The sequence below is a fragment of the Argentina silus genome (genome assembly GCF_951799395.1).
Source record: "Argentina silus genome assembly, chromosome: 2".
Taxonomy (NCBI): domain Eukaryota; kingdom Metazoa; phylum Chordata; class Actinopteri; order Argentiniformes; family Argentinidae; genus Argentina; species Argentina silus.
In genome coordinates this window covers 16,935,581-16,956,959 of record NC_139656.1, presented here as the reverse complement: position 1 = coordinate 16,956,959, position 21,379 = coordinate 16,935,581, and the positions used below count along the sequence as shown (strand labels likewise).

General features: G+C 47.2%; 1 protein-coding gene across 1 annotated transcript in view; it reads right to left on the bottom strand.

Moving 5' to 3' along the window:
- The window catches only part of mtss1lb (MTSS I-BAR domain containing 2b), a gene marked incomplete at both ends in the record, with an annotated part of 47,679 nt that overhangs the window by 22,165 nt on the left and 4,135 nt on the right, over window positions 1-21,379 (bottom strand). Inside the window, 2 exons of the mRNA XM_083697270.1 lie at window positions 16,000-16,073; window positions 16,247-16,308. Coding sequence (XP_083553396.1) covers window positions 16,000-16,073; window positions 16,247-16,308 — 136 coding nt within the window. The remainder of the gene's footprint in view (window positions 1-15,999; window positions 16,074-16,246; window positions 16,309-21,379) is intronic.

Here is a 21,379-nt window from a genome sequence, read left to right as displayed (position 1 = left end):
CAGGGGCAGAGGTTGATGGCGTAGGCTCCCTGGGACTATAGCTGTAAGCAGTGGGTGGATAGGGTACTAAACAGCAGGTGGATGTTGGTGTTTTCCTTATTATTTATCATGGTTGTCAGATATTTAACATAGATCACATGTGGACACATGCGTAAACACACACACACACACGTGCAGAAATCAGACCTCCCTGTTCCTGTTGGAAAGCCGCATCCCCCAACACACACACACATACACACACGTTGCCCCAGCGCAGTGAGGACATTGACCTAGATGCGTGTCCTGAGATGAGATGAGCATCAACTATCGATAGCCCAGTCCCAGTCCTTGCCCCTGGGGTCAGCCCAGGCCCAGCAACACCATTGTACTGAGAGAAACCATGTGTCCAGAATCCAGGCCACAGGCTGCCCTGCTTCACCCACAAAACCCAATTACCATGACACATCCGGTCCCTGACACTTCACGTTACCCATCCACTCAAAGGACCCAGTGAGGGAGAAGAAGCTCCTGCCTGTGCTGACCACCCACCGACAGCCCAGAACCCCAGTCCTGAAATGGTTACCCTGGCACAACCACAGAAACAAGCCTGGCATCAGAAAACAAAGCCTTCACAAGGGGGCCGTGCTGTATGTGGGTCAGTGTCCTACTCTCCCTGCCTCACTCTGAACCAAAACATAATGAATTCTCACATAATAAAATATTCATCATGTCTTTGATAGGTGCAAGGAAAGAGAACGCAGACCAGACATGTTTAAGACATTCTCTAAGATTGTAATATACATGCCACTAAACTTTTATTCAGGGCTTCTTATAAGATAAGGAAGCTGAAATATGATTTCAACATTCATTAGATGGTAGTTTCAAAGCGAGGCCATTCAATTGGAAGGCCGTTTCAGTAAAAGGCCATTTCATTGGAAGGCCACTTTATTACAAGGCTATTTTATTGGAAGGCCATTTCAGAGTGAGGCAGGTTTGTTGGAGGGCTGTGTCATTGGAAGGACACTGCAGCGGAAGCAAAATAAATGATCCACAAGAGCTAATCTCACCAACACCGTGGGAGCTGAACACTGGCCAGAGCATGGCTCCTATTATAAGAGATCTTGCCAATGGGAAACAGGTTCTGGTCACTGCAAACCCTGGATTTCTAACCAGACTCATTCTCTTTCCTAATGGGAGAACTGCTGGAAATTGTGTTCATGTCGTCACCTCAGAGAGGATGTAGACTCAGCATGACTGGTGTTGTGGGGTCAGGGGGTCAAGGGTCACCACTGATCTGGTTACGGCCTGACTTTAGGAAGGCCGACTAATGAAGACACACAAGGCCTTGTTCACACATCCAGAGCAGCAGCATAACTCCCCTTGAAGTGTCAGAGAGAATACCTGCCGGGCAACTGAACACACAAGGCCCCCGTAATGGCTGCTTGGCTGGCGGCCATTCACTTCAAAGAGGTAACATAACATCAAAAAACGAGTACAGAGGAAGTGCATTCCCTGAACCCCTCCACACTTGGACGAATCAACAGAGGGGATACTGGATAGTGCTGAGGGCCGGGGCAATGGAGATGAGTGGAGTCAGCTGTGCCTGAGAAACCATGACATTCTTCTGGGTTTGATTAAAGAGCATTTAAAGTGTCTCCTGCGGCCAAGAGAGGGCTGAGCTAAAGGGCTTCATATTTACTCCAAAAGGAAGTTCCTGGCCAGGGACAGTTACTGCTGCTAAAAATACACATTGTGTCCACTGCCACTGCACTGCCCCAACCAGATGTGCTTTTCATTACACCAGAAAGAAGACGAGAGGAAAAGAAAAGAAAATAAAGGAAAGATATCCCCTTACAGCATTGGCAGAACAAGCATCAAGGCTTGGCCTCACTCACTCACTCTCATGCATTCTTTCTCTCTTTCTCTTTCTCTGTCTGTCTCCCTCTCTCTGGGATGGTTGCCACGGTATTTATGGAAACCCGCTGACTTCATGGCTGCAGCTCTGGAGGGTCCGTCGGTACAGTACAGTAGGCTACATCAACAAGGCCCACAGGACGTGATCTCACCATCTCACAGCCCAAAGAAAGCACCAAAATCACACAGCCTGATTCTATCGCCCTCCCTCCACACAATGCTGTTGAAATCTGTTCCCCAATCAATGTTGAAACAAACTCATGCTGAAACTCAACTCTCTCTCCCATGAAAGGAGGAAAACATTTATTTTTCACTGACTTTCATGGAGAAAAGATATAAACCTGATACAGATTAATTGCAGCATTCCTGGTTTTAACTGATTATTGTATCCTCTATTTCCTTCCTTCATCATTCCCAACTTAGAAAGTATTCTAAACAGTGTTACTGCCATGTTACTGCTATTCTCCATTGTTTTATCTTGTCTTGCCACTTTTAATATATCTGATGTTTGACATCAGTGAACACAGTTCAATTTCCCCCTAGACACTGTTTAGTGATTCTACTGTACTCTCTGGCTTCACAGACAACATGACATATGATCTACATAACAGTGAGACACTCATTGCCCTGGCAAATTCTCAATATCCTGTGTGTGTGTGTGTGTGTGTGTGTGTGTGTGTGTGTGTGTGTGTGTGTGTGTGTGTGTGTGTGTGTGTGTGTGTGTGTGTCTGAGTGCAACCTGGCCCAGTGGCCTTTAGAGTTCTAAAGTGATCTGGAAGGTGCATGTTGACTGTGTGATTAGTTACACCACCCGTGTTGCTGTAACTAATCACACAGTCAACATGCACCTTCCAGATTTAAGAGCTGAGAAGATCACTTTAGAACTGTAAAGGCCACTGGGCCAGGTTGCACTCAGTTCGGCCCAGTTGGTACACATAGCACTAACTAAAGAGCACTGGAAACCACACACACACACACACACACACACACACACACACACACACACACACACACACACACACACACACACACACAATGCTCCCCCTGTACTAGATGCCCTCTCTACTAGGTGCGTCTCTACAGCTCCACCAGCCCTGGTATGGCTGGCACTCACTGCTCAGATTCCATGGTGGTATAATGTATAAGTGAGATCTACCTGATAGGAGTTCTGCAGTAAGTATGGAGATCAGATTACTACAGCCTTGATGCGGCGTTCATGCAATCTCGGAAACTCAGAGTGTGTGTGTGCGTGTGTGTTGGAGGATGCGGCTTGCCAAGAGGAAGAGGGGGGGTCTGGTTTCTTGTCCTCACTCCAGATAGGCCTTGAACTTGATTTCCACTACAATTCCCAGGTTAGCACGCAGGGATAGGTTGGAGGAGGGGAGGAGGGAAATGTGGAACTGTGTCAGTCTGTCTGTGACCACCTGGACTAAAGAGGAGAAGTGCTGACCGTGTGGAAAAGTATGACAACCCACTGGCCCCACAGGAACAAGCCAATCAGGAAGGAGACTCGGTTCTGTGTGGGCTGAGCTGTGCCGTGCCGAGCCAATACAGGCAGAGGACTCAAATCTGCTGACTCATCACTCAGCGAAGAGGAGAGAGTGAACATGAAGTGAAGTTCAGATAGCGGTCACCCTAAAGCGTAAATCACAAAGCCTCATACTTTTCCGAAGAGAAGAGAGGAGTAACAGAAAATAACAGTGTGTGTTCCCCACATCCCCTGCATGCCAACATGTGCTTCTAAGATGAGAGTCTCCAGGCACTTCATACTGGGAGTGTGAAAGAGGTAAACAGTTTGAGGACAGGAGGTTAGTTCTCTCAGGAGCATTGACCTTGTGAGAATACATAGACCTCAGAGAGGAGTGTGCTTGCTCTGGTCCTACACTGACACAACGCGCCTTGAGCCAGGGGGGAGAGAGAGAAAGAGAACACGCTAATCCTTTTAGCATTACCTGCCTAACACCACTCAATCAATGTTAATCTGGTGTGCTGTGGTGTGACGCCGATGGCCAGTTCTCTGTAGGAACATGAGACGAGCTGGGGAACAGATACTGTATCTCTTACACTCACACAGTAGTAGAGGAATACAGTGAAATATTGCAAGGGAAAGTCAAAGATATTGACGTGCGCTTTTCTCTCAGACACAAACAGAACGCTGCAGAAGAGAATCATCAGATGTAAATGTCTCTAGCCTCCTCTGTCCCCAGTGTGCCTGTCTGTCAGTGAGGAGGAGCACTCTTCCCTAGTCATGGCACTGCAACAAAACACAACAACATACATTGTACAGAAACACCCCTTAGGAACGAAACCACACCACCATCACAACAAGACAAACTGGGTGTTTAGTTTCTATCATTCTCTCGATCTATTCTATCTCTTTTGTCATCCTCCCCGATTTCTCTCTCCACTCTTCCTCTCTCTATCTCTTTGACACACACACACACACACACACACACACACACACACACACACACACACACACACACACACACACACCCCTTGGCTGATTGCTCCTCACGGTGCAGTAGCCTCACGCTCTGCATGCTAAGCACACAGGAAGTTGTGTATGCATGGGCAGCACCACATACGTGTGCTGTGTTTTAGCTGCTTCACATGTCATCCACATTCTCACACACACACATATTATGCCAAATCAAGATGGTTACCACAGAAACGTGCCATCTGCCTGGCAGGAGCATACAAGCAGCTTAAAGGCGTGATGCCACGCCCTGCCCTGCCCTGCCTCTGAAAGAAACTCGGTCTGTGTGTCACAGCCACGTAAAGAAGATTACCCCCCTCCCCCCCACACCCACACACACTTCGATACTGACGCTACATGAGAGCTAAGGAAATCCCACCATTAACCCTAGAATAATCCTGCCAAACCTAGTGTTAATCTCAGCATGACCCCAACAAACTCACACACTCCAATTCACAGACAGACATCCACATACACATACCTGTTTAGCTCATTGAACCAAACATGCATGTACATCTCACACACAGGCACCCACACATTCTCACACCCACACCCACACCCACAACCACAGACACACACTCACACACACACACACACACACACACACACAATACTGTGCTGTAATTGGGTGACAGGTCCAGACAGCCTGCTGTATGAGGATGTGAGTTGGGCCAAGGGGACAGCACCAGCAAGCTCTTAGACATGGCAACACTGCACACAATGTCCAACCTCCCACACTTCCTGACACATCACATCCACTGTTACCTGTCACCGACCACATTATCGGCTAATGTATTGCTGGTACACACACTACATTTCACCTTCTTTTATCTTTACTTTGATATGTCTGGACAACAACTCTTGATATCAAAGACTGCTTTAAGAAATGTCCAGTTATTATACCTCTGATTTATACCTCTGTATCATATTATCGATCTGATTTCCACATTCATGGTCTGTTTTGAGAGTGGAGATGGGAGGGGCATGTTAGCTGGGAAGACTCAAAAAAACACATTACATGAACAACGCTGTGCTGTGTCATCTACTGCAGTGCCTATAATAGCACCATGGGTAGTTACTGCATCCTGTGTCCTCTGCGTAACTCCCGACAGACCCGTGACCTCCTGACCTCTGATGCACCCCAGGCATTCTGCATGCGTCACACCCGATCACACCACCATGGCACTGTGTGTGTGTGTGTGTGTGTGTGTGTGTGTGTGTGCTGGTGCTGGTGGGGGACTGTGGGAAGATATCAGGGGACGAGGAGGACGTTTGGGTTATGGACTCCAGCACTTTTCCTGTCTGACATGGACAAGGAGCAGAGAGAGAGTTTTTCTTGGCAGGAAGGAAGGATGGAGGGAGAGAGAGAGAGAGAGAGTGAGTGGGAGATAGTGACAGTGAGGAACAGACAGAGCAAGAATGAGAGAGAGAGAGAGAGAGAGAGAGAGTAATGACAGAAAAAGAGAGAGGAAACTGAACATCAACCAGGCCCTGATCCCAGCTGACTACACTCCATTCCATTCTCCTCTCCAGCCCTGTTCCTCAAAGTGACCCCTTTCACAGTCCAAATTCCCCACAACACACACAGCCAGCCAGCCACAGGGTCCGGACAACGTCCCAAGCACTCCCCTAAACTCCAGCTCCCTCCACCCTCACATGGCTCCCCTGCGCACGGTCAGAAGGACACCCAGCCTCCCTGAGAACAGAGCAGCTTAAAGCAGCCCCCGTTGGCCGCACTCCAGCGCCTTTCTATGGGTCTGTGGGAAAAAGCTCCCGCGCTCCCAGACTAGCCTAATCATTTCATCAGGCAGGGCCCTGAAACAACCAGCGGCTTCGCTCCGACCTTTCGTGTTCTGCGTTTCAAGCGCGGCAGGGACAATGGCGACACCCCAGGAGTGAGAGAAGGAGCCTTTACAGGACACCCCCCCACACACACACACTCCTCTTCACTCCAAGGCTCCCAGACTCTCCAGAAACCCAGGAAGGGAGGAGGTAGAGGGGCTGCCAACACCCACGCTCTCCCTCTGTCCTTCCATGGTCAGTTGAATCTCTGAACCCAAACAACCAGCTCATATCAAACAGCGCTCTTGTAAGAGCAGAGTTTCTACATTGTGAGTCTACCACCTCCCTCCACGCAGAGCACAGTGCCAACAGACACACAGACAGACAGACAGACAGACAGACAGACAGACAGACAGACAGACAGACCGACCACAGTTAGACCTCTGCAGACGCGATGACAGGAACTGAGATCTCACGCCTCCATACTGTATTCACAGAGCAAGAGGGCTGGAAAAGATCCTGTATAATGCTCATAATTACAAAGAAACAAAGCACAACTACATAGTCAAGCAACCATGCAGTATAAACACAGACACACACACACACACACACACACACACACAAACACACACTGTGTCATGAACGCAGACATTGATAGACACAAAAAGAACACGTACAGAAAGAGACGGAGCACACCCAACCTCTACATCTGCATCATAAAAATACAGCCGTGGTTGCCATGCCAACACACCCAGAGGAATAACCACAGAGCTGTGAACCCACACTGAGGTCTTTATAATGAGATGGAGGGAGCAAAACGAAAGGAGAGGGGAGAGTGAAGTGAAAGAAGGATATATTGAAGGGAAGGAAAGAGAAGAGGAAATGGAAACAGAGATAAAGAGAACATGGCAGGCTAATGGAGAAATGGTTGACATCAGAAGAAGAGAGTAAAACGGACAGCCATTTCAGGGATCAAGGAGCTATAACTATTGTCTTTTGGGACAGAAAAGAGAGAGAGAGAGATGAGATATAGACAAGAGAGAGAGAGAGCGAAGAGAGACAGAGTTGTAGAGAGATACAGTTAAAAATACAGTTTAAACACTTCTGCTCACCTATACACATCTACGAACCCACCCACCCCTTTCACTACCTAAAAGACAGACTGCCCAACTTGCCCCCTCCTTCCTGTGTCCCTTCTCCCTTCCCCCTACTCCCCCTCTCTTCACAGGAGAGAGCCCTGATGCCATGGAGGTGGGCCACACTCAGACATGTGTACTTTCTGCATGCGGCATCACTCAGCCTGTTAATAGTCTTTCCAGACATTTATGGACACTCCTCTGTGCTGGTTCCCCTCTTTCCTGGGCTCATAGGCCCCAATGACGGCCCCAAAGACAACTGGCACAACTGGCCTTCATCATTATCTCCCTTTATGGGCAACAGAGGAGCGACTCTCTCAGTCCCTGTCCGTGTCCCTGTGTGTGTGTGTGTGTGTGTGTGTGTGTGTGTGTGTGTGTGTGTGTGTGTGTGTGTGTGTGTGTGTGTGTGTGTGTGTGTGTGTGTGTGTGTGTGTTTGTCCACTTACACAACAAGGTGTTCACAGAAGAGTATTAGCTAACAACTGCTAACAACAGTGTGTATGTGACAGATGTGCAACACACAGAAGCCTTGCTGGGAGACAGACAGTCAGATAGACAGACAGACAGAAGACAGACACCAAGTGAAGGTGACAGACATACAGACAGACATACAGAGAGTGGAGCCTGAGCCCCAGCCATAGCCAGAGCAGGGTTAATGAAATGTGTGATGATAGCTCCAGCTGAGCCAGCACTAGCTGCAGCAGTAGGGAGATCACGCCTGATTGCTAACACTTAATACCAGGGATTACCCTGGCCCTGGCCTGGTCTGTCTGATCCTCCCCACCACCACACACCCCCGCCCCCAGCCCAACGATAACCCACACACACAGGGGCTGGGAAGCCGCCGTCTGGCTAGCCTGCTCTGGGCTAGGACATTGGGCCATTCTCCAGGGTGAAGTTGCCCCAAGGTACAGATCTTGGATCAACATGTCCGCAACCAATCCAAACGTTAACCATCAGACTGACCCCAGACCAGTGACTAGAGGCCACTTCAACCTATATTCCCAGGGCCACACCCCTACAGGCATGACTGAGCATGGTTGATGTTCAGGATGTGGGAGTTGAGCTGATTGCACAACCATGAGACCACATCTCTGAAACAGAATAGTGTCAGTCAGCAGGGTTGGAGCAAATTCCAAATTCAATTCTGTCAATTCAGAAAGTGTATTGAAATTACAATGAATTGAAAAAGAAAATGCATTATTTTTTTTGTGTGACCCCATTAGCTAGTACCCACACACTTCAAGGTTATGAACCTAAAGCAGAGGGGAAAGGTGCATGTATAGGTTTACACAAGTCCACATTCATCCTAATGTGACCTGAGTATCCGTGTGCCTCTTGACCTCTCTCTGCCCTGCAGGCTTGTATCTGAGCGCTAACAGCTAACGGCACAAAACCCTACAACACCTGCAGAGGTCATAATCGCCATCATTCAAGCCAAGCGGTGATCACAACTAGTTATTCCACAGCCTAAAGGCTGCTAAACCCCAAGTCACCGTGTCAGGGACATGTGCTGTGCTCATGGGCGCTCACACTCATAAACACAGACACACAGACACACACAGACACACACACACACACACACACACACACACACACACACGGCACAGCAACAACACAAACACAAAACATCTAAAGACCCAAGCATGAAGAATGCTAGCAAACAGCAATCACAAAACCCCTATCTATATCCCTCTCTCACTCCCCTGCCTCTAAGTAGGCCATCTCCACCTTGCTGAGATTGCCTTTTGTTGTGGGAGAGAAAGTGCTACAAAAACAACAGTATTGTCTTTAATTAAGCTACAGCCACAATGGTCATCTATTTTCCTCCCTCTACCCCTCCTCCTCTCCCTCCTCCTCTGTGTGCCTTTGGCAGCGCTCTGAGGACACTTCCTGGTGTCACAGTCGTCCTTTGTCCCCCTGGGGCCACCAGCACAAGGCCGGCTCTATGTACGTGGGAAGCAGAGCACACTGGGCCCTCCGAGCCAAGGCCAAGTCTCCTCTCCTCTCTTAATGAGAGAAGAGACTGCTGCTGCGAGGGAGAGGGGGGTCGACGGGGGGGGGGTAGTTGCTCAGGACACGCCACACGTCCCCCGCCATCCCTCCTCACTACCCCTTACCATCCCCCAGGCTTAGCCCCTGCCGGACACCCCGTCTCTCTGTGCAATGGCAATGGGCGTCTCTAGGATACTCTCTAGCCAGTCAGTAAAGGCAGTAAAGCCAATGACTATAACATATTGATATAAGAAGCTTGTGCACACTAAGGTTGGAGGGTTACTATACCCATAAATACCCACTATAACCATAACCAACTATTCAAAATCCCTTTTCCATGTGTACAGAAATTCCCATTTGACTACAGTAAGGATGGCCTATTTTTTTTTTAAAAACACTGTTGGTCATATTTCTAAATTCTCCTCCTCTCCACATGGCAACACAGCAATTTTTTTTGCCAGCTCCTCTGTCTGTTGCTTGGCAACTGTGCCTGCGTGATCCACCTCATCTGTGGTTGGTCGGAGGCAGAGAGAGTGATCTAGAGGATCTCATCCTGTCTCTCGGTAAGGCATTCACTCTTTAGATCCACTCTCTTCCTATCGCCAGTGCCAAGTTGTCGCCCCCCCCTCCCAGACACGACTCCCCCCTCATCCGACAGGGATTAATGTATTATTACAACTAGCATGCTTGCCATATTGAGCTGTCAAAACCATTTAGCAAGATAGCATTAGATATAGAAATAGAAACACAGACAGTGGATAGAGAGAGAGAAAGAGGGAGAGAGAAAAATAGTGTGTGTGTGTGTGTGTGTGTGTGTGAGAGAGAGAGAGAGAGAGAGAGAGAAAGAGAGAGAGAGAGAGAGAAAGGGGGGGAGAGACAGAGAGAGAGAGAGAGGTCCCACCGTTGCCACCACCACTATGCATGATTGGCTAATGCCTTCCTGTCTCTATTATGTTTTCTGTAAGGAACGTTTGAGGTTGCAATCACATCAACCTATTCTGATTGAGCCCCTCTGGAAAAAGAGCACTAACATAGACACACACACACACACACACACACACGCACACACACACACACACACACATACACACATTTCACACACACGTCTCACACACATCAGCACTTTCACGCAGCTACATCAAGCGTAACACATGCCAGGAAACCACATAACCAACCGATGGGGACAGTGGTCTTTCATTACATTTTGGTCATTCTTGCTGGCTGATGGGGGAGGGGGCTTGGACAGCACCTCTATTAAAGCAGCAATTCACAGAAGCAGCAATAATAGTACAAACAATACTCTGTCAGCAATTTCTACATCCCTAGTGCAATTGTGACATGACTTGCAATGGAAACTGGACAACAGCTAAAAGACTGCTTTCTTCCCACTTGGAGGTTTATCAAGCCCCCAAGACAATGTCCACCTATGGTAGACAGAAGGAAGAGGAATTACAGGGATTATCTGTTAGATCAAGGACACATCTCAACTGTACCCACGTGGACAAAAGTCAAAGGTCATCATGGCCCCTGGCTCAAACACACACCTCTCATTAACTGTCCTTTGATGGCAAGCCAAAGGAGAGAGGGGTGAAAGGAACAGTTACTCTACAGTTTCAAATAAATGTTACCTTGGCAGAACTACAGTAGCTCACAGCTATACAACCAGTCAAATCCAGGTGAAGTTTGTGTTTTGTCTGGGTCAAAAAGCCGTTTCACACCAGTATAATGTTTTTGTCTTTACCTGAGGCGTTACGACAATAAACCCATGCCACGTCTATGACAAGGTTGTGTTTAGTCTGTGTCTTAATTGTGTTGTTAATAGGCTGATTGGCCCAGAGGGAGGGCATGAGACTGCTGATCTGAGCACAAGCTCCCTCTTGGGGGGGGGGGGGGGGGAGCATTTGTTCCCTGGAGGGAGTGAGGAGGGGGTGCCACGCAAAGAGCTGAGTCAGGACAACCATGCCAATGGTGGGGGAGGGTAGTGTTAACTTAACTCACCCTAATGCACGTGAGTGCCCGCCCGCCCAGCCACGGTGGCTTAATGAGGGAGTGTTGAAGGAACATGAGGGTTTCAGCAGCAAGGCTAATAACAGCAAGTTCTCCATGTCGTGCTGCCATTCGACTCTCTCTCTCTCTAACCTCAAGGGTCGCATCCCGCTCGACCTTGACTCCAGCCAACAGAATGTTCTGTTATGTCTCTACTCTCTCTCTTTGTCTCTCTCTGTCTCTCTGTCTCTTTTTCTCTCTCTCTGTCTCTCTCGCTCTCTCTCTCTCTCTCTCTCTCTCTGTCTCTCTCTCTCTCACTCTCAATCATCTCTCAGTCTCTCCAGAAACAATTACACAACATCCTCCTCTGTCCTCATCTGAGGCAGTGACAGCAGACAAATGCTGTCTTTTCAATAGTCTTCTCCCTTCAAATCAAGTTACACAGACGCAGCCTGTGTCTGTTGTAATCGTCCTTTTCTTTGCTGATGAATGTGTTCTTCATTTTCAGTTGAGTTTAAGTGTATTAGAGTTCTAAAGCTTTTTAATGAAAGATACAGTATATAATAGTGCCTAGCCACACTGGGAATGAGCTTTGGGCATTGGATTCTTCAAAGAGAAAGTAAGACGTCTAACACAGACTGTATACTGTATACACATGCTCTCTCTCTCACACACACACACACACACACACACACACACACACACACACACACACTTACACACACACACACACCCTGTTGTCCCTTTGGTAATGCTCATGAGTGACCGCTTAATGTCAGACTGAATTTGGATCTCTGCCTCTGCCACACACACAAACACACACATGTGCATGACCCCCCCCCCCCCCCCCCCCCCAAACACACACACACAAACACACAAATACACATTTTGCACCTCATTCCATCCATTACAAGCTGCTATTTGCTGAGCTGGCAGCCATTTTTTCCTGTCTTGGGGGAGGAGCCATTTTGCCCCCCTGAAGGATCAGATTTATGATGTTCATTATGGCCGTTGCTGTTCAGCTCATGCAAGCAGGCAGTAAAACAGCCAGATGAAGCCGTCGTGTACCAGCTCATCTTGTTCCGCTCACATCTGCATGGACTCTTTATGATCAGGCTGGTGTTGCCAACCTTTCTGGGTAGCGAGGCTTCTGGGAGAGCACCAGGTTTTTTTTTAATGCTGCTACTGTGGAAGCCAAGAATGGAGGAAGGGGGAGGGAGGGAGAGAAACTATACACAGACAGTATAGACCATGGGCCAAAAAATATGTTCTTATTTGTATTCTCTCTGAAATGAATTTGGTTTACAAACAGAAAGAAACAAACACACTCACTCATTCACTCACACACACACACACACACACACACACACACACACACAAAGACAGAAAAGACTGATCTGCACAAAGAGAGTCATATACACTGGTGTTGATGGTGGACATCATTCAGCATTTCTGTGGTGAAAATCATTTCAAACCAGTTTCCTGGCTGGTGTATATGTGTGTGTGTGTGTGTGTGTGTGTGTGTGTGTGTGTGTGTGTGTGTGTGTGTGTGTGTGTGTGTGTGTGTGTGTGTGTGTGTGTGTGTGTGTGTGTGTGTGATTTTGTTGTGACATTGAGGGAGATGGAGAGGGAGGGAGGAGAGAAAGACAGGGAAGAAGAAAACTTGAGAGGGTGAAAGATAGACAGACAGAGATAGGGGGGGGGGACTAGTCAAATCCAAAGCTGGGAGCAGGATGAGGAAGATAGGCAGTAAAACAAGTATAGCCCCCCCTACCCCAAACCCCTCTACACACACAATCTCACACCGTGTGTGTGTTTGTTTCCATCTTTCTGTGGTTTGCTGTCAACCCCCCCAACTCTGTTTGCCCCAGGGAGTGTGAGGTAGTAAAAGGGGCACATCTGAACACACACACACACACACATCCGACTCAACGTAACCCCACCCTTCACCAGACAGACACACACACACACACACACACACACACACACTGGTACACACACACACACACACACACTGGTACACACACACAGACACACACACTCATCCTATCATTTTCACCTACCCGCTAACTCCTTCACACTCATTCACTTACTGCCACACTGATTCTCCCTCTCTCCATCCCTCCCTCGCTCCACTTTCCCGTTCACGTCATCATTCAGACATGCCCTCCCAGTGTCTCCCTTTCTCTTTCACATTTCTCCACCTTTCTCTTTCCCTCTCTCTCTCTCTCCCTCCCTAAAGCTCCTGTCTGAGGTCCACCCCATCCTCTTTGATCCTGCTTTTTCTCCTATCCGTCTCTTCATCCATCCATCTCCGAGGTGTTTGAAGTGCTTCCCTGGCAGGTCTGAGAGCTGGCCAGTCTGTTGGCAGTCTGTCTGCTCAGAGAGAGAGAGAGAGAGGAGGCCCACATGGCATACATGACCAGTGGGCAGCCTCAGCATGGCCTCTGCCTGCTCCAGCTGAACCTAAGGTGGTCCATGTCTCCACAACACAGCCCAACACAGAACACACTTCTACACAACACCACACACAACCCAGCACAAACCTCCACACAACACCCATACACAACCCAACACAGAACACACCTCTACACAACACCACACACAACCCAGCACAACACCGCACACAGCCCAGCACAACACCTCCGCACAACACCACACACAACACACATAACCCACCATCATTCTACGCAACACACAAAACTCTACAAAACACAAAAAACACCTGGGTGCTGCTCCAGCTGGACGTGAACAACCCCCCCTGTCTCCAGAGAGAATGCATTGAAACCATCTGGCTGTGCTACAGCTGGACCTATGGGGATCCAACTCTCTCTGTGCTCAACATCTGCCTCTGTCTCTGCCGTCCAGCAACTAGACTTAGACAGCATGGCTAGGGATTAAGGCGCTGGGCACAGCCAGCTCAACATGGACCTGAGGCCACAAGGCCACTTCTCCACAACAGTACCACTCACTGCCAGAACACATTCATACCAAAGACCAACCCAAGTAAAGATCATGGGTTCCAAATGGGGGTTTAGAAATAGAAATTGGCCTGAATAGGTATTATGTCTGGGAATAAACAATGGGACGATCTCTGGTCTGCGGGTCTGACATAGACAGAGGCTGTTATACAGTAAAGGCCTTCTAATACAGAGACATTGACAACCTCAATGGCCAGAGGAGACAATTATTTAAGAGACGCCATTGAGCCGGGCCCATTCATACAGAAGGTCTAATAGAACACACAAGGCAGTCAGAGGGATAATTGTGTGTTAGTGATGTTGAATCACTGGTACTTTTAGAGACGTACCCAATGTTTTAGTTATGACATATTTCCCACATTACTATACGGCTACTGCTAGCATGCAGTCTACGTAGGGATGGTATTCATTGGAAAATGTGCACTAGTGTAACATACAGTTTGTCTGTGTGTGTGTGTGTGTGTGTGTGTGTGTGTGTGTGTGTGTGTGTGTGTGTGTGTGTGTGTGTGTGTGTGTGTGTGTGTGTGTGTACTTGTATGTGCGTGTGTGTGTGTGCATGTGCGTGGTTGGCATGAGCCATGTGGACCTACGGGTCTGACCTACATTTGGTGATGGAGGAGAGCTACCACAGTCTCCTCACAAATCTGTGGTAATCACAGCCAGCATCTGCCACGGCCAACACTGACCAGCCATGCAGACATGATGCAGGAATAACACAGACACAAACACAGACAGAGACACACAGACAGAGACACACAGACACACAGACACACAGACACACACACACACACACACACATCAGGTCCATTGGGGTTAGCATTCCAATTACTTATGAGGACGCTCCTGGCTATCTCCTTTTCAACCTGTTATACTGTATTTTACTCTTATCTGTGTGTGTATGTGTGTGTGTGTGTGTGTGTGTGTGTGTGTGTGTGTGTCGGCCGAGGTGGACCCCTGTGGAAGATGTAGGATGTGCCCCTCACTGCTTTTACAGCGCAGACAGGAAAGCACCCAGCTCTGTCAGCTCATTAAAAATGCCAACGCCTGTTGGTGTCTCTCAGACACACACACACACACACACACACACACACACACACACACACACACACACACACACACACACACACACACCGAAAATAAAAGATAAAAACCCATTAGTCTTACTGTCCCTCTACTTTCTCCATAGCACCAAGCTATTCTGAGCAGTGAGTATTTCCCCTAGGCTACTCATAGGATCTCAGCCCTAACAATGCCTGGAGCCGTCTGCCAAAAACAACCCTGCCTCCTGCCACCTCTCCCCTGTTGTACAAAACCACTCTTTGTTCTCCTCATATCTTCATAGACTCCTATGGGATGCTCTGTTCGTCTCCATCTCTACTCCCTAAACACAGTTAATTCTGGGACGGACGAAAACTCTTCAAAGTTTATTAAGAATGTACCTTTAGGCAGCACATTAAACTGAACTTTTTAATCAGTAAACAAAATTAAACTAGCTGATAGCATCTTATCAAGTGCCAGTTAATAGGATGCTATCCCTGTCGGCATAGAGTGTCACTTAATAGGCGCTGTTCACCCATAACTTAACTATACATCACTACAGAAAGGGCTAGTTTTTTCGGGGACACAAACACAAGCATGCACACTCACACACACACACACACACACACACACACACATCAACATATTCACAGCTCCCTCACACACGCACACACACACTGTGTCTGGATGACGCTTGATAATGATGTACCTCTAGTGTTGGTGGCCATATCCGCCACCTTCTGAAAGGCATCCAGGAAGGCCACTGCTGCCAAGACTGTGGTCCTGAGAGATTGGAACAGACAGACAGATAGATGATTGGCAGGAGCTCACATTACACCAGGCATTACTAAAACAAACATCTGTCAGCAGATCTAGAGCATCAGACAGGACAGCAAGGGATTAGCATTGTTGTCAATGGCACAGGGATATCCATTGACTGGCTCTGCTCAGCTTACCTGAGCTGGGAGTGCAGCTTGGTGGCCTTGGCACTGAAGTCCTCCCACACTGGGTATGAACACTGGAAATAAAGAGAAAGATGTTAGAATCTGCCCTAAAAATATGTTAGGACAATATTCATAACAGGTTCATACTGTTTTCACAGTTTTATACATGTGTGTCTGTCTACCACATGTAGCACCTCATCTCTCACAAGGAGTAGTGTATATCCAAACATTATGCACTACGCAGGAAGACCCAAAATGGCTGCTTTGTTTCCTGGTCTGAGTCATCCCTGGCTGAATAGGTAACACCCCCTCCCTCCCATTTCCACCAGCCCTTTGCACCATCGAGCATCAAAGCACCAAACGAGTGCCGACGCAAAACAAAGCTATTTCTAGCCCAAACGGCTATGTGACGATCTTCTCTTCCTCCCCTGGATTGATGCAATTCCTCTTTGTTCGCACGCCAATTATACAAGAGGAAAAGAGCAGCCTATCTTTTACAGATTGGCTAGCTAATATATCATATCATAGCAGAGTCTGTGTGTGTGTGTGTGTGTGTGTGTGTGTGTGTGTGTGTGTGTGTGTTGTGTGTTGACTAGCTCTCAGCGGCTCGCTATGCCTTTGTTATCAGACGGTAGTAGGCCCGGCTTTGAGAGCAGGAGTCTCATGCCACAGCACAGCTGGGGGTTAGAGATCTCCATGTGCAAGTACCCCTGAGTTCCCCGGCGCTGCTCACACACACACACACACACACACACACACACACACACACACACGCATACTGTGCACAAACAAATGCACACACAAACACACAAAAGAACAAACACACACACACACTTCCCCGTAACACATTCTGTAGAGAGAGAGAGAGGGGAGAGGGCCTAGGAGAGACCAAAACGTAGAGCGGTGATGTCACAGCCATGGACGGAGGCTACAGTGGCCGACAGCTTTGATCTGGCGTCTCATACACAGCGTTTGATGTCAGTTAATTTGGTCTGAAATCAGAGCCCCATTTCCCCACGGTACCCCCCACCCCCCTTGGCTGTTTGAAGTGGTCCCTAATCTGCAGAGCAAGAGCCCGGACATCCATCAAGAGAGGCCTGTGTGGATTGGAGATAAGGAGCGGGCCACACCTCCTCTCCATTACGGGGACAACACCAGCCCATCCCTCATTAGCATATAAGGAATCTTAATCCAATTGATGGGGAGCCTGGCGGCCCCCTGATTGTGTAATGGCTGTTTGGTTGGTTCATTTCAGGACTGGGTTATTATAATTTCCTCATCCTCCTCACTGCTCACTCACTCGCTCCCACTCGACTTGCAACATGACCCAGGAACAATGAGATAAGTGCCTCTCTCCATCTAGTTTGGTAGAGGTAGTGTATGCCTTGGTGGCTTCTCAGGTAAAGAGAGCAGGCTATTTTCCCTTTAGCTTAACCAAGCAGAACAGGGCCATTAAAGATGCCTATTATTCAGGCAAAATGACAAAGAAAACAACCCAGAGCAGAGGCCGATGATGCAGATCAAATATGTGTTTCTTTTCGGTATACAATCCTCCTTTTCGTAAATGTCTTCACTGCAAGTCTTCACGTGACATAACTGTGACTGTGAGAGGACCCATGTAGCGAGTGCCAGGGAAGGCTAGGCTGGCAGCCTTAGGGCAGGTCTGCAGCTGTACAGTGTGTCTCCAAAGGCCACTCGCTCAGCCACTTATAACATGCTATTACATCACGACTCCTTCTGCCGCACATAAAGACATCCTCGCAGTAGTGACAGCATGCAGAGAACACCCCATACCAACACATCATGGCTGACTAGCCATACACATGCAGCCAATTGTCATCTCCCTCTCTCTTCCTTCTACTCTCTCCTCTAAAGGTCAAAGGTTAGAGGTTACACAGACTTGACTGGGTGTATACTCCAGCGCTTTAACAATCCATTGGCCTATTTGTGTGCTCAGTAGAGTCAAGTTCTCTGTTGTGGAGCAAGCCATATTGAGTACAGTGAATGAAGAGCTTACAGCTTCATCTCTTTGTTCCCTTTGTTCCTTGGAGGGTGACAGAAAATAGAGATTCAAGAGAGATTGGATTAGCCCAATTCCAGCTCTTTAAATCAGGCCAATTCAGTCATTAAAAGAGAAATGTAAAATCAAACAATAGAGACTAATTTCACAGTCCCGTACACAAATAATGAACCACCGATCATTTTTTGGAGGGGATCAAATCTTTTTTGGATTAGTAATCTACTTTCTCACAGCTAGGTAAAGCATGTAGACTATGAAGACATCTCTCCACCATGATTCGTCTATATATATAAGTATATCCATGAACCAATGATGGCTCAGCTTATTGGAATGTTGTGTTCTAGAGGCTATTCAATAGGGTTGGGCAGTATACATTTTTTGACACCTTAATACCGTCCTCAAATTTTACTGGGGTAAATGGTATTACTGCGAAAAATAAACAAATAAAATGTTGCAGGGGGCTGGCAGGAGCCATCTTTACTCCATATATTTAATCTACATTGAAAAACTGAATTATTTATGTGGCGACTGCTATACCGTATGACATTTAGCCTAAACAATCATTTAAACTTTACATCCTGATCATAGCTTGGCATGCTAAACTAAACAGTTGGATAGCATAATATATGATAGCTTAATAAGAAACATCACACACTGCATTCGTAATAATATAACTTGTCTCATGTCCTTTGTCATATAGCCTTTTGGCTATAATTTGTCTATAAAATATTGATTTGGTTACCGTTATGAGACTATACTCTGGGAGTCCTAATTCCGCTCTCTTTCGGGGCCAGCTATGAGAGAAGTCGGCAGTAATGACATGGCAGACTCAGAGGGTCGCTCTGTCAGTTGCCTCTAGTCTGTAGAGTGTAGTGGACTGTAGTGTCCAGTCGGGTGTGACAAAGTGGACGGTTAACGACATGTATGGCGTCTCTGTTAACTGACGACCACATATTCATTGTCAGTGAATAGCTGTCTGAACCCGACAGCAGCACTTGATACAGACAGATATCCCATCTGTGCAGCTGTTAATGGGTGTTTCAGTTTGAGGTGCGAGTGTAGATTAGCTCCCATTAGTGTTCCCATCTCTGGCCGTCATCTTTTTCATGCAAATCTTGCAAACAACCTTGTCCTAATCTGCAAGCTCTCCTTTATCGTCGGGTCTGAACCCGAAATGCTGCCATATAGCAGCAGTGGCATTTTTTTTAGGGACCAAGTCATTAGTGCTAGTCATCTTTTTTTTCTCCTTCTCTAACCTTTGGTGGAAGAGGTCATGTGCAACACCCCATAATGTACACCCCTGAAGGTGAAATATTGTAATTCTTTCTCCGACCACGCTGGCAGTGTCACTATTACACATTGTGAATTGACAAAAAGCGCTTAAGTTTGATAGATAATGGAGCAGAAATGTTATGACAGTATTGAAAAGCACACATTTTCAAATGCCGCGGGACACCGTATTACCGATATATCGCCCAACCCTACTGTTCAAATCAGGACAGACACCAATGAAACAGCTAAGCTTAAGGTATTGGAACACACACACACACACACACACACACACACACTTACTATACAGATCTAGAGTGCTCCTGCAACTTAAGTCCCAGTATAGGACTGTCTAATCAAAGGCTTTGCTTTTATATGGTGCACACATGGACACAGGCAACAAGGAGAAGCAGGATGAACAAGACCAAACCCAGGGTTGGGTAAAGTATGCTTACTGACTTTTAAATAGGAATGGATTCACTAATATGAACATGTCATTGCTTTACTCCAATCCTTGTGTTGCTTTAACATCTTGTTGGCAAATCATTGCTCTCAAATGACATTAGGATACAGGCAGCAAGTTGTTATCAGATGAAAGGGAGAGATTGCTTGTTGCATAATTGATGAGTGAGAGGAGGCTCACCAATTTAAACATGCTAATGAGAGGAAACTATTCTGTTGTGTCTTTCTGCCAGAGGGCAAGGTTAATTGTGGAGTCTGTTGACATCTCTTTCGATGTTCAATATAAAAATATCTGAATTAATTCCCTCCTCTCCCTTTTATTTCCTTGATAGAACAGTCAGTTGGTCTCAGAGACTGAGATACAGTATATCTCCAATACGGTGATCTCCTAAACATGACCTTGATGTCCTTCCTAGACATCACATTAACATATGGGAGGACGCACTGCTTCCTGCTTTTCTCCACACTTACTTCACCTATTCTGTGATGAAAACAGAGGGATGAGGAAATATGGTGATAGAGTGCAAAACTAGACAGATGAGGAGATGTCAGGTGATGGTGGAGGACACTAAAGAGTTCTTGAAGGTTTTGGGATGTTGCTTCAAAGAGTTCTAATAGGGCTTCAGGCTAGGCTGTTCTACCCGCTTCATGTCAGACACTTCCAGACGACTGATAAAAATAGTGTGTTCAATCTCATCTCTCCCCCCACGCAGTACAACTCACTCTCAGTGGGGGTGAATGATGGAGGGAGGCAAATAATCTCCCTCTTCACCATTTTCCACAGCAGCTCAGAGCCATGGAGAAATGAATAATGGAAATCACTTAACATGAGAGGCACAGCTTCTCCACGTTCTCTCTCTCTCTATGCATATCTATCTGATTCCCTCTCACTCAAGTCTCTCTACATGTCTTTCATTTCATCTCTCTTCTCATTCCTCCTTTTCTCTAACTCCATGTTCTCTATATTACCTACCATCATCTTCCATTTACATTTACATTTACATTACAAAGCGACTTACAATACATTTGTCTAAGTAAGTGAATCATCTATCCATCAGTCATCACAAGAAAAAGTAATCTATGCTAGGACCAGGGGCTATTGGCAGTCACAATGCTAGAAGAAGGCATTTTTGTTTATTTACAGGAGAGAAACTTGCACAGGGGGGTAGTGGGGATGAAGAGGTCTTTAGGAGGGACAGTTAAGATGTAGCCTGAAGAGATGGGTCTTAAATCTACGGCGGAAGATAGGTAGTGACTCTGGAAGAGCAGAGTGATCGGGCAGGGGGGTTTGTGGGCTGACCATTGCTTGCAAGTACGGAGTGGCTGTTCCCTTTGCCGCCTAGTAGGCGAGCACCAGGGTCTTGAATCTGATGCGAGCTGCTACCGGGAGCCAG